This window comes from Prionailurus viverrinus, chromosome A3 (genome assembly GCF_022837055.1).
Source record: "Prionailurus viverrinus isolate Anna chromosome A3, UM_Priviv_1.0, whole genome shotgun sequence".
Lineage (NCBI taxonomy): Eukaryota > Metazoa > Chordata > Mammalia > Carnivora > Felidae > Prionailurus > Prionailurus viverrinus.
The window spans coordinates 14,466,187-14,479,771 of NC_062563.1; the positions used below are offsets into that span (position 1 = coordinate 14,466,187).

Sequence of the window (13,585 nt, forward strand, 5' to 3'; positions counted from 1 at the left end):
CCGTGCAGCAGGCACCGTGCAAATCACCCAGGCTACAGTCAGCAAAGACGTGGGATGTCTGGTTCCCTCCTGCCCGAATTTTGTCATGCGCTCTCTCCCTTCCTCACGCCTTCATTCACTGGGTATTTATTCCACACCCCAGCTCTGTCTGGCTCTGTGCTGGGTCCCAAAGAAGCTACTGGGATGAGAAAGCCCACAGCTACCACCCTGGAGCCCCTTCCCCTCCCCCTGCACTCTGCTGCAATCAATGGTTTCCCCACTGCTCCCCACTGTTTCTGCCCTGCCCATTGACCCCCCAAAACGTTCTTCCTTATAAAGCAGCCAGAGGCACCCTTGTAAAGCCAGTTTATGTCACTTGTCTAATCGGAACCTTGATGGCTTCCCATCCCACGTCTCCTTGCTTACCAGCTACATGATGAGGGACCCCCTCACCGTGCCTCTCTGAGCCTCGGTGTCCTCATCTGTAAGATGGACCCGTTTTACAGATGAGGAAGCTGAGTCTCAGAGATGCTAAGCGACTTTTCTAGTCATCAGCCTGTAAATGATAGAGATTGTGCCGGGCACTGTCTGTTGCCTACCCAGAGCCACACTCTTTATTCCTTCTGGACAGAACCTCTGTTTGTCCAGGTATCTATTAGGTGAGAATGGCTTCATCTCAGGGAAGGTCAGACCGGTCCCTGATGTACAGGTGGGCACGTGGCTCCTTTCTGGCCAATAAGACTAAGACAGAAAAGCGAATCTGCAGAAGTTGCTTCTGGGGAAGATTTTCTTTCTTACAGAAAGGGAGAAGGTTGTGAGAATTTGCTCCATGCCCTGACCCCAACACACCCGCACCAGAATTTCCTGCCTTTAAATGCAGTGGTGATGAGTGGAAGTTCAGCAGCCATTTTGGGGCCGGGAGGCCGACGGTAAAGCACCGGCGAGGGGAAGACAAAGGAGTCAAGAAAGGGCAGGGTGTGAGTCCGCGGGAACTCGGACCTTTCTTCCCTGACTTATTATTTGCATAAGTAAACATCTTCAAAGCCGAAGCTGCTTTAGTTGGGTTTTCTATCACTCGAAGCAAAAACATTCCTAACCAGAACAGATACAGATCCCCGTCCCCGCAAGCCACACGCGGGGTCACTGGCCTCTGGCTGCCTTCCCCGGGGCGGGCTGGCATATCGGGCGGCACAGGCCTCTCGCCTGAGATCAAGGTGAAGGAGCCACGGCAGACAGTCTCCAGCCCCTTCTCTTCCAGGGCCAGAAGGTGAGAACCCTGGACTGAGATTCAGCCTGTGCGAGGCCTGGCCAATGTGCCCGCAGCTTCCTCTGTGTGTCTGGCCCCTTCTGCTGTTACTCTGCCCCACTTGCTCACGCTGTTCTTCCAACAGACAGTCCTGCCGCTATCTCAGGGTCTTTCTCCCTGCTGTTCCCTTTGCCTGCGACACTGTTCCCCGCAGACCTCTATGTGGTCTCCTCCCGCACTTCCTTTAGGCTTCCGCCGGATACCGCTGTGAGAGGTCCCCCGGGAGCACCCTCTATAAAAGGTGACACCCCCCTCCCCAGCCCTCCCCGCCCCTCCCCAGCTCTGTTTCCACCCCGTTCACCAGCACCTGCTATCCTTCAGATTCACCTGCTCGTTTGCATCCTGCTCGCTCCGTGGGCAGGGGGCCATGTTTGTCCCCGGCTCCGGCCGCGGTTTCTACAGTGGTGCCTAGAAGGTAGTAGGTGCTCTGTAAACATTTCCTGATGGCAGTGGAATTCCCTCGTGCAAGCCTAGCCTGCTTGTGGGAAAGAAAATTCATGGGGCCACATGAGCCTCCCTCCCACTGCCCGCCCCCCCCTCGCCACGTGCCACCTACCCACAGTCTTCCCTGCTGGAGGCAAAGCACAGTGTGGCCCCGGCCTGCAGCTTAGAACAAAAAACATTCAGAACCCTGGGGATTTGGTGCTGATCAAAGGCTTCCTCGTGTTTGTAAACCTTCACCCTCTGCCCAGGACACAGAAGGTTAGGGGTGGCCCAGAGCCCAGAGTTAGCCGCGGTTCCAGGCCGGGGGACTCTGGGCCTGCCCCTTCCCCGTAGCGAGGAAAGGCCCCCCACTGCAAGGCCGAGCGGGTTGAACCCAGCCAGGGATCTAAAAGGGGTAACTAATCCCACCCCCAGCCTGAGGCCCACCTGCCGGCCCTTGGATTCAAAGCCAATGTTACTCTTGGAGCTATGGAGGCCTGACCAAAATGTCATGCTGAAAGATGCTGATAGTGGTGCAGCTCAGCGAGGCGGGGGGCAGGCGGGGAGGCTGTGAGTTCTCCCCTTCCATGGAGGGGGAGTGGGAAGCTGGTGCCTGCATACTCCCAGCATGCTCTCCCCTCCCCCAGCCTTATTTGTCTTCATAGCACTAAGCACTGTGGGATATGTGATGTATTTCACTCACTTATCTTATGACAGAGCAAATAAAAGGGACGCTCTGTGAGCCCAGAGACCTTTGTCTTGGTTGTTCACTGCTGTAGCCCCAGCGCCCAGAATGACACCTGGTGTATACAGTAGGCGCCCCATGAATACTTGTGGACGTGGGCCGCCCGGGGGGCTCCGTCACGTAAGCGTCTGACTCCTGATTTCAGCTCAGGCCATGATCTCACAGTTTCATGGGATCGAGCCCCGCATCAGGCTCTGGGCTGGCACGGCAGAGTCGGCTTGAGATTTTCTCTCTCTCTCTGGCTCTCTGCCCCTCCCCCACCCACACTCTGTCTCTCCAAATAAGTACATAAACTTAAAAAACGACTTGTGAATAAGTGGTAGTCATGATTTTGGTTGATGTTCACAATAATAAAGTGCAACAATTTAAGACAGGTTCAAGTTTTCAATGCTTACGGAACCTCCGCTATGTTCCAGGTGCTGTTCCGGGCACTGGGGATACGGTGAGGATTAATGAGGACTCCCGGTTCTCATGGAGTTTAGTCTAGTAGGGAACGGTTTGAAACGATGACTCATGCTGTGAAGGAAAGAACTCGGGGCAGACTCGACATAGAGTGCGTGACGCAGAGTGGAGGAAGGTTACGTTTCAGTAGATTGAGGGTTGGGGGGGGCGCCTCGGAGGAGGTGACGTTAGAGCAAAGACCCACGTGAGAAGGAAGCAGCCACTGAGGTGGGATGGTGGGGGGATGTGGGGGGGGGACATCCAGGCAGAGGGAGCAGTCCGTGCGAAGAACCTGGCATGTTCAAGGAGCAGAAAGGAGGTCGTGAAGAGGGTGGCAGGCAGTGATTGAGGGAAAGCGGGTAGGACGTCAGGCCAAAGAGCTAGGCATGGCTCGATCATTCACGTCCGTGCCCAGCACAGTGCTTGGCACATAGCAAGCCCTTAATAGCTGGGCTGGTGACTGTAATCAGTCGATCACATCGATGGTTATTTTCCTCTTAGAAATGGGGAGGGGCAGTGGCGGTGCGGATCATTGGAATTTCAGCCCTGTCGTGCACTAGCTGTGTGACCTCGGGCAAATGTCTTAATCTCTCGGAGCCTCAGTTTCCTCATCCGTCTAACAGACAAGCCTAGTAGGGAATGAAAATAAACGCTGGTCAGACCATCCATCAACTGTGGAAGTTCTTTAAGAATTTCCTCCCACTTTGGGGCAGGGGGATGGGGTGAGGGCTGGGCAGCTCAGTCGGTTAAGCTTTGGCTCAGGTCATGATCTCGCAGTTCATGAGTTCAAGCCCTGAGTCCGGCTCTGGGCTGACGGCTCAGAGCCTGGAGCCTGCTTCGGATTCTGTGTCTCCCTCTTCCTCTGCCCCTCCTCTGCTCATTCTCTCTCTCTCTTTCTCTCTCTCAAAAATAAATACTACTAATAAAAACACTTAAAAAAAAAAAAGAATTTCCTCCCACATTCTACTTCTTTCTCAGCGTAAAGGGGGAAGAAACAAAGACAGGGAGTTCGTGGGTCCAGCCTTGGAGCCACAAGCCATCCAACTAGGGGCCTCGTGTTGTGTGACTCACCTTCCCGTTAGAGGCTCTTCTTTGAGGACTCGGCCTATGCAAGTCCTGGCCGATCTCTGCCACCTGCTTCCTCTGTGAGTTTGACCACTTCTTCTGCTGCTCTGCCCCTACTTGCTCACGCTGGGTGAGAAAAATAACAGCGGTAGTAAAAGTTACCTATTGCTGTTGTAACAAGTTGCTCCAAAACTTAATGGCATAAAACCACCGTTTGTTACGCTCGCGGATCCTGTGGGTCAGAACTTTGGAGAGGGCAGCACGGGGATGCCTGCTTCCTGTTCCGCCACGGCTGGGACATCAGCCGAAGGACCCAAAGGCTAGGGGCTGGAATCATCGGAAGGCTCATTCGCTCATACGCCGGTTAGCTCTTGCTGGCTGCTCGTTAGGAGCCTTGCTGACTCTCTGTGGACCCCCGACCCTCAGTGGGAAGAGCGTCCATCACGTTTAAGAGGAGCCTATGGGAGGCGCATGTAGGGTGGGAGAGAGATAGGTGCCATCCTGGGAAAGTAAAATCTGCCACGAGCTAAATGATAATAATTGTCACTTGCTGAGCACTTACTATGTGCAGGCACTCTGCACCACGGCCTTGCTTATTAATTCTCCCCACATCCTTGTGAGGTACGCCCCCTTCGTGTTTCTGTTCCAGACAAGGACACAGGCCCACAGGAGTTAAAGCTCTTGTCTAGGGTTGCATAAGAAGCCAAGCGGTACGGCTGGAATTTGAACGTCGCTTTGTGTAATGCGGGGCGACAGACGCAGGGAATGTGTAGAGATTATCCTACAGATTAAATGAGTTAAAACATGTAAAGTGCTGAAAACAGTGCCTGGCACATAGTGAGTGCAGTATATCGCCATTATTATTATTATTATTACTATTATTATTCCATTTGAGCCACTGGAATAATAGGGAAACCTCTGCCCTGATACTAAGTACTTACTGTCCTCTTAATCTCTTAGCTCCTTCCAGAACAAGGGAGCCAGTCCAGGGGCCCTGGGAGCAATATACCCTGGTCCCAACTGCCTCCATCAGGCTTTGGGGAGTGACCACAGTTTCTATGACGTCAGCTGGACTAAGTCCCCAGGAATAGTTTTTCCCGTTTGGAAAACTGTCTTCCCACCCCCGGGCTTTGAATGTCCAAAGTGCTCCCTCCGGAGCCTTACCCTTTATCCGAGATTGTCTGACACTAACCTGGTTGGAACCTTTGATGAAGCCGGTTATGGAGCTGCTCAAGGTCAGGAGCCCGATCTGAAAGGACATGGGAGAAAGTTTCATCACAGCCTGCCAAGGGCCCATTGGGAAATAACTTGCCCTACGGGCTTACGGGCAGCATGGCAACGTGACCCACCTAGGAAGCGGGCACTGCCCCTCTTTCTGGTCCATATCGCCATCTTTGAATGAAAAGTGTTTAAATTTTATTTTTATTTTTATTTATTTTTAGGGAGAGAGCACGAATGGGGGGAGGGGCAGCGGGAGAGAGAGAGAGAATCTTAAGCAGGCTCCATGCTCTGAAAAGACCCTGGGATCATGACCTAAGCTGAAATCAAGAGTTGGATGCTCAGCTGACTGAGCCACCCACGTGCCCCAAAGCATTTAAATTTTCAGTGAAAAGGATGCTCATTAGAATGGCCATTGTAAAAAACAAAAAAAACAAAAGAAAAACTCGGTTAATAATAAGTGTTGGCAAAGAGGTGGAGAATTTAGAACCCTCCTCCGCTCTTCATGAGAGCTCTAAAATGGCATGGACACTTGGGAAAATGGTCTGGCAACTCTTCAAAAGGTTACATACAGAGTTAACAAATGGCTCACCAATTCTATTCCTAGGTGTAGACCCAAGAGAACTGGAAACATGTCCTTACAAAACTTTTACAGGAATGTTCGCAGAAGCATTATTCATAATAGCCAAAAATGGAAACAACTCAAATGCCCATCAACTGATGACTAGACAAATAAAATGTGCTTTATTCACACAATGGAATATTATTTGCCCCGTTAAAAGGGGCAAAGCACTGATCTGTCATGCTAAGTAAAAGAAGGCAAACACAAAAGACCATATATTGTATGATTCCATTTATGTGAAATGTCCAGAACAGGCAAATCTGTATAGACAGAAAGATGAGTGTCTATCTACCATTTGGGAGGTTGGGGGTAGGAATTGGGGTGATCATTAATGCATATGGGGTTTCTTTTTGAGGTGATGAAGTTCTCTACAACTGATTGTAGTCACGATTGCCTGTGTGAGTATACTAAAAACCATTCACCTGAACACTTTAGATGGGGGAATTTTATGCTATTGTTATTTTAAAAAAATTTTTTTAAACATTTATTTATTTTTGAGAGACAGAGAGAGACAGAGCACAAGTGAGGGAGGGGCAGAGAGAAGGGGGGGACACAGAATCTGAAGCAGGCTCCAGGCTCTGAGCTGTCAGCACAGAGCCCGACGCGGGGCTCGAACCCATAAACCGTGAGATCATGACCTGAGCCGAAGTCGGACGCTTAACCAACTGAGCCACCCAGGCGCCCCACCATTAGGTTGTTATTTTTCAAATGAGAACAGAATATGCCACTCTGCTTAAATCCCTACAGTGGTTGCCTTATCATCATAGCGCGGGTACACCGTCCTCACCCAGGCTTTCAAGATCCTGGGTTGTCTAGCTGCTGGCTGTCCTTCTGATCACACCTCTGCATCCCAGGTTCTGGATCATTCTAAGCCACCCGGTTTGTTCCTGCCTTGGAGCCATTGCACTCGGCTTTTCCTTCTTCCGGAAGGAATTTTTCATTTCGCCTGAGTACACACCGTGCTGATCGGGATTGCCGAATGGTAAGCTAGACGGGTGTTTATAAGATACTGATGTATCGTTTTCCAAAGTGGTTGGCTAAGTGATCATTTCCAGTAGCCATCTGTGAGGCTTCCAGTTGCCCTAGAGTCTGGCCAACACTTCACGTTGGCCTCTGTTTAACTTTGCTAGCCCAGGGGGTTTGTATCATCCTGAGATTTCAATTTGTATTTCCCTGATGGCTTGTAATGTTGAGCATCTTTGTATGTGCCTAATGGTCATCTGTAGGTCTTTTTTTTTTTTTTTTTTTTTTTTTTTTTTTTGGTGAAGTGTCTTGAAATATTTTGCCTATTTTGAAATCGGGGTGTGTAACTTCTTATTACTGAGTCGTAATAGATTTTAGAATAGAGATACGAGTTCTTTGTCAGATATAGTTTTGAAGATATTTTTCCTGGATTATGTTAAATTTATATTTCAAATGCTCATCTTAGGAAAGGAGAAAGGTGTAAAACCAATGATTTCTAGCTTAAGAAGCTAGAAAAACAAAACAAAACAAAACAAAACAGAGACAAATAAGCCCAAAGTCAGTAGAAAGAAGGAAATAATAAGAACAGAGGGGCTTCCCCGGGGAAGGTGGAGCAGACCTAGTTTTCTCTACTCTTCCTGCGGAGGACGATTGGGAATGCTGTACCCAAGAATACTTCAGAGAGTGGAGAGGTGAAGGCGGGGACTTGGGACCCAAGGAACAACCTGGTGATGGGTTTTCTTTCTGCCTACTCTATCTCAGACTTGGAAGCCGCAGGCAACCTGGAAATGTCAGCAGGGGCTGCCAAAGAGCCCTGACGAAAGCGAGCGCTCTGTAGCCAAAGGGCCAGGAAAAGTTCAGCCAAGAGAGACCACTTTGAGACAGAACCTTCTCTACTTCAGCTGAACACCATGGGGAAAACATGGGAGCTCGCTCCCCCCCAGCACAGGCTGAGTGAGGAGCCCCGACTTCGATCCTCACCGGGCTACGACCCTGTGTGCCAGCTTCCTTCCCAGGGTGGTGTCAGACGAAGTGGAGGAGGGGGCTGGGACTTGTGTGCTCCCCGGTTAGTAAGGAGCCTCCTCTCCTGGCACCCCCTTTCCGTGTTTGCTGGTTTTGTTGAAAGGATGGAAAGACAAGCGATAGCCTGGGAGGAAGTGTTTGCAAACCGCCCATCGTATCCGGCGTATATAAATCACTCTCAAACCTCTAAGACCACAAGGGGATGTGTCTACACCTCTATCAGAAGGGCTAAAACAAAAAAGTAGGGGCAACACCAAATGCTGGCAAAGATGTGGAAAAAACGGGATCACGGATTCCTTGCCAGTGGAAATGTAAAATGATGCAAACACTCTGGGAAACACTTTCACAGTTTTCTTTAAAAGCCAAGGAGGCAACTACCGTATCACTCAGCAGCCTCCGGGCTCCGATCTCCAGACGGCTCACCCACCCTGGGAGCAAGTAGAAACTAAATCAACAGCGGTGACCCCCGCTCAGCGCTTGCTCTGTGCCAGGCGTCGTGCCAGGCGTCAGCGGGCCATCTCCCTCAACCTTCCCAACAGACCTCTTGTCTGGTAGAGGCCGCGATCATCATCGCCCCCACTTTCTGGACGAGTAAACCGAGGTTCCAAGGCCGTTGCTCATGGCCACGCGGCTAGACTGTGCAGAGCCCGGATTCAAACCCAGGGGAACGCTGACAAGCGCTTTCCTCCTCACCTGGTCATTACCAACCGTTTAACGGGGGCGGTAAAAAGCGTGGAAAAGGTGTGGCCGCGGCCGCGGGTTACACCCGAGGCCACGCTGCCCGGAGGGCCGGAGTCTGATTCCCAGTTCCTGGGCCTGACTTCCCTTAACTTTGCCGGGCCTCTCGTCCCCAGGCCCAGGGGCGCAGGCACCACCCTGCAGGGGCAGGAGAAGGCGGGCCCCCGAGCGCAGTCCCCTCCCCGAGCCCTCCCCCGGGCTTTAAGCCGGAGCAGGGGAGCGGGGCGCGGGCAGTCCCGGGCTGGCTCGGTCCGCCCGGCGATCGCGCGGATATGGCGGCGCTGGCGACCGTGGCCAAGAAGGTGTGGAGCGCGCGGCGGCTGCTGGTGCTGCTCTTGACGCCGCTCGCGCTGCTGCCGGTGGTCTTCGCCCTCCCGCCCAAGGTAACGCCTCGTCCGCCGGGCGCCCCCCGTCCTGCGCGCCCGCCGGCCCGCCCCCCCGAGGTCCCAGACCCGACCGATTTCACCAGAACCCCCCACCCCCACCCCTCGACCCTCTCCCCCTGTGCCCTGCCCCCTGCGGCCCTTTCCCGGCCGCGCCTTGGAGCCGGAGTCCGGCCCAGCCTTCGGGATGGTTCCCCCGTCTACCGGAGCTCTTTGCTGGGCTCGGCGCGCGGGGCGCCGGGTTGAACGCTTCCCTAGATGATCCCAATGAACTGTTCACGAAGGCCAAGCTGAAGGGCCTGGGGCAAGTCACTTAGCTCCGCTGGACTTCGGTTTGCCCAGATGTAACAGTGGAGGCAGCGACGGCGTTGGGGCAGATATTAAATAGGGCAATCTATGTACCTCTCTTCGAACTGAGCCTGGCCCACAGGAAGTGCCCGCTGCTCCACTGGCTGGTCTGATGCCAGGCCCCTTACCTGCTGCGAGCAGGCCGAGATTGGAAGAACCCCCTGGAGCCTGGCGCTAAACTTTTAAGGCGGCGCTAAACTTTGCCTTAAAGCGCGTCGCTTTATGTCATCCTTTCAGTGCCCCTCAGGGGGTGAGGATTATTTATCTCCTTTTCTAGAGAAGAAAAGTGAGGCTCAGAGAGAGGAAGTGACTTGGTCAGGGTCACATGGCTAGCAGCTGAGCAGGGATCCATTCCCTGGCTTGGAGCGGTTTCTCCGCTCTCAAAGAAAGCAATCCCTCGACCAAAGGCTGCAGATTGAGGTCAGGAATGTCATGATGAAAGTCAACACCAATGGGGGCTGGGCGAAGATGGGTGTCACAGGTCCCTATTGCGCCCCTCACTGGTACCCAGCCCTTCTGGGGCGTCACGGGAGGGCATAGGACAAGGCTCCTACCTCCAGGAAGTTTTTTCACTATCTCTCAACGTGAGACAAAATGTTCATAAAAAAATAAAAGCAGAGAGAGGGTGTCATTTAGAGGTACATTACCCAGCACCTGCCAGCAGAGACCAGGGGAGCTGGGAGAGGTATTCGGAGAGGGCTGCCTGGAGGAAGGGGTCCTCATTGGGCACAGGGAGTGAGGAGGTGATACCAGCTGGTGCCAGAGAGACCCAGAGCTGATGTACAAACATGGTCTTTAGTGTGGAATTACCTAAACGCTTCGACTTTTTTGACATAGAAGAGAGAAAGACAACAAATGCCCGAATAAGGATTACGTCACTTTCGAAAACCGTCCCGTTCCCAGCCAGGCGCTGACCTCAGGATCTTAGTCCAACCCCCTTTCTTCTTTGGGTCTCACTTTCCTTGTCTGTAAAATGGGGCCCTCGTGGTGCTGGCTTCTGAGAATTGATGTGCAAGGTTGAGCGAGGAAGTTGCCTCACTCTATGGGGCATCATTAGGGGGAGGACGGATGGGGTCTGTGATGTCCCAGGTGGAGTCCCAGGGAAGAAAAGACAGAAACACCCAGGGTCTTTCTCCTCAGGAGGGGGTTCTGCAGGCTTCTGTCTGCTCTGCCCTCTAGCAACATCCATGAACTCAGGGACGGATCCAAGGGTTATGGGGCCTGAAGCATACAGTATTTGAGAAGTGCCTTTTAAGAAAAAGCACACAGATTTACAAAGAGAAAATTCAGTATAGGGCTGGGGAGGGGCTCAGAAGCTTAAGCTCCATAAGCTTCGCGGTGAAGCCACTTCCATGGGAATCCTAACGTGCGCAGGTGCAGAGAGCCTGTGACCTTCTGCAGGGGTGGGTGGTAGGCCCGATAAGTAAGGTGTTGTGTTGAGTGCTTAACGCTCAGTATGTGCCAAGCGCCGTGCAAAGAGCTTCTCAGGCATCGTCCTATATAATGTGCACGCACCCAGGGAGACGGTTACTGTTAGCATCCCTACTGGCCAGCTGAGGAAATGGACCTCAGCAAGGTTAGGTGACCTGCCGAGGTCACACAGCCTGTACAGAGCCAGAATGCAGGGTTTGTATTTCGCCTCATTGCACCGTATAGTCTTTCTTCAGTTGTGATTGAATCAGAGTCTTTCGTGTTCCCTGCAGATCCTGGTGGGGACGCTTTGTGTGGCCTGAGATGTCACTGCCTCTTTAAGTGGCTGATAAATGAGGGCCTCCCCGGAGGCAGGTCTGGCTCTTTGGGGGGGGGGGGGGAGTGTCTTAGCCTCCCTCAAAGATCTGTATCCCATACTCAAAGCCTCACCCCTGATAATGATAGACTTACTTACTTACTTATCATTATTTTATTCTTGGCTAGTAACTGACATGTTTCTCAACCTGCTGTGCAATGTGAATTACACATCCTTAGAGAACATTGAACAGAGAACATTGCCGTTTTTATCGATCTGGGGCAGACATTTAAAGCAAAGAGTGGGTGTGCTAGGCAAACACAGCTTCCAGACAATTTCTGTAGTAATCTTAACCAGTTTCAACCCTGTGCTAACCTCCCCAAACAAAGCCTGGGCAGGGGGCGGCTAACAAAAACTTTCTGTTTGCTGTGCAAATGTAGCTTCGAGGCAAGTGTCCTTGGTGTCCACTCCCACTCCCAACATCACATTGCCACTTCTGAGCCTCCGTCCCATGGAAATTCTGGAACCAGCAGCAGTGCAGGTTATATTGTACACATGGGTTCCCCCCAAACTTTGCAGATATCAGATCAGGAAAAACGATGGAGATGCTTGGGCATTGGCCATCTCCCCCTCATTGGGTCCTGATGATGGCTCCCAGCCACCACTCCTCTGATGTTCTGGGAGTCTGTGTGGTCGACAGGGTTGGCCCTCAGGCACCTGTCCCCCGCCCCCCCGGCGGCTGGTGAGCCGGTCTGCCGGGAGGTCAGGGTTAATCTGAAGAGCGGATGGGAGGGGGGGGGAACAATTCTTACATTATGTCCTCCTGGCTTGGAACGGAATGCTGTCAGCAGGGATGAAAGGAGTGGGATGCCCTTCTGGAATTCAGTGGTTGCAATTTCCAGTTCCACTGGAGATCCTGGCTCTTGCTACAACAGTGCTGGAGACTTAGGAGGTCAGGATGCTGCTGGAGGGACCACCCCAAAATCTTCCAAGAGTGGCCATTCTGGGAGAGGGAAGTTTAGGGACTGGCCTTGGGCGGCCAGTGGGGATAGATGAGGCTGTTAAAGCAGCTGGCAAGGGAGTGCTAGCCCCATGTGTTTGCAGGGAAGTCTTGTCCCCTTTCCTATCTTACAACCCACACCCACCGAAAGCAAATGTAGCCAGATTGACCAGTGGCCAGGATGAGCTCTTGTAGTGGGTACTCACAGGTGACTCTTTCTAAGGACGCTTTGAAGAGGAGGAGTCTGGGGATATTCTAGGCAGGACTGCTACAAGCTGTGTTGTCGCACAGGCTGTGCACTGCGCAAGGGGCCTCGGGTTGGCAGTGAGATTGAACCACCCTGCACTTTACCTGCCAATCGATGTATCCTGGTGCAGTGCTAGATCTGCCTGAGGAAGAGCTCCCCCCCCCGCCCCGCCCCATCCTAATTTGCACAAAGGTATCAAGTCTGGCTAGCAGCAGACTTGTTCTGAGATGGTGGAATTTTTTTTTTTTTTTTTGAGATGGTGGAATTTTTTAGGCAACGGTAGTGCACCTGCAAGGTCAGAGGCCCTTTGGCATTTTCCTAATTCTTGTGGGTGGCATTTAGGTGGGTGATGAGGAAAAATGGTCATTTCATTCCCGGTTTGGAGTCTTGGGAATCAGAACTGGATTCCCATTGCCCAGTTGCTCTGTGACCCTGGGCAAGTCATTTTACTTCTCTGGGCTTCATTGTCTTCACTGACAGTGTGGCCACAAGACCACCGTCCTCCCTGGTTATTATTTGGGCCCAGTGAAATCATATACTGTGCGTGTACCCTTACTTCCTACTTTTAAATTCAGTGCTCAAGGCATGTCTCACCTCTCCCGTGCTTTAGCTGGAGAAACGGAGACCCAGAGAAGTCAAATGATGGACAGAGCACCAGCCTAACCGCCGAGAAGACCTGCGTTTGGGTCTTGGCTCTGAAACTCTGAGACTGGAGGCTTTGCATCTCTGAGCCTTGGTTCCCTCATTTGGGAAGTGAGGACTCACACCCTTCCCAAGGGCTTTACAAGACTTAATTAAGAGAACATACAGAAATTGTCCCGTGGGGCACCATACGTAGTGTGGTTTCTAATAACTATCAAAGTGTTTCCCCACTTATCCTTTGCTGACTTACACGCCTTTCAAATTTTGGTGTATTTACTCTTTCCGTCGCCTTAAGAAGAGGGAGTAATGATGATCCCCATTAGTACAGATGAGGAGAACAAAGCACAGAGAAGTTAGGTAATGTTCCTGAGGTCGCACAGCTACTGAACATTATTTTGGTCACTTCTCTTGGTCCTGGGTCTTGGAAGATAGGATGGCCGGGGTTCTTAGAGACCCAGACTCTTCCCTTAACAGGGGCTTCCCAGAAAACCCCACAGACCCCGCCCTGTGGGTCGAGAAAGTTCTCAGGCCAGATACTGCCCTGCTGCTTTTAACTTGTATCCTCTCATTGAACCCAGAGAGCTTGGACAGGGAACCCCCAAATGGATTAAGTTCTGATTTAACTTCCATCATCCAAATACCACCCACAACATTTTTGCCAGATCCCCTTTACCCCGCCCAGTATTACTATACTCCTGTCACCACCCCCTTCTTTC

At 52.0% G+C, this 13,585-nt stretch overlaps 1 protein-coding gene and 1 long non-coding RNA gene across 8 annotated transcripts in view; one reads left to right on the forward strand and one right to left on the reverse strand.

Annotated features, from left to right (window-relative positions):
- Positions 1-297: 297 nt before the first annotated feature.
- On the reverse strand, positions 298-8,567 carry LOC125162496 (uncharacterized). Of its 6 annotated transcripts, none has more exons than XR_007151054.1 (8): positions 8,479-8,567; positions 5,152-5,208; positions 4,522-4,740; positions 3,966-4,085; positions 2,849-2,969; positions 1,842-1,885; positions 1,613-1,693; positions 298-1,260 (listed from the first exon to the last, which is right to left on the reverse strand). It is a non-coding gene; the product is annotated as an uncharacterized LOC125162496 (long non-coding RNA). The 6 variants fall into 6 exon arrangements; XR_007151053.1 differs by having other exon boundaries at positions 1,842-1,891; XR_007151055.1 differs by lacking the exon at positions 1,842-1,885.
- Positions 8,568-8,782: 215 nt separating this feature from the next.
- The window catches only part of SLC13A3 (solute carrier family 13 member 3), a 74,710-nt gene continuing 69,907 nt past the window's right edge, over positions 8,783-13,585 (forward strand). For both annotated transcript variants that reach the window (XM_047853579.1, XM_047853580.1), the window contains exon 1: positions 8,783-8,906. In XM_047853579.1, coding sequence (XP_047709535.1) covers positions 8,796-8,906 — 111 coding nt within the window. In that variant the 5' untranslated portion in view covers positions 8,783-8,795. The remainder of the gene's footprint in view (positions 8,907-13,585) is intronic.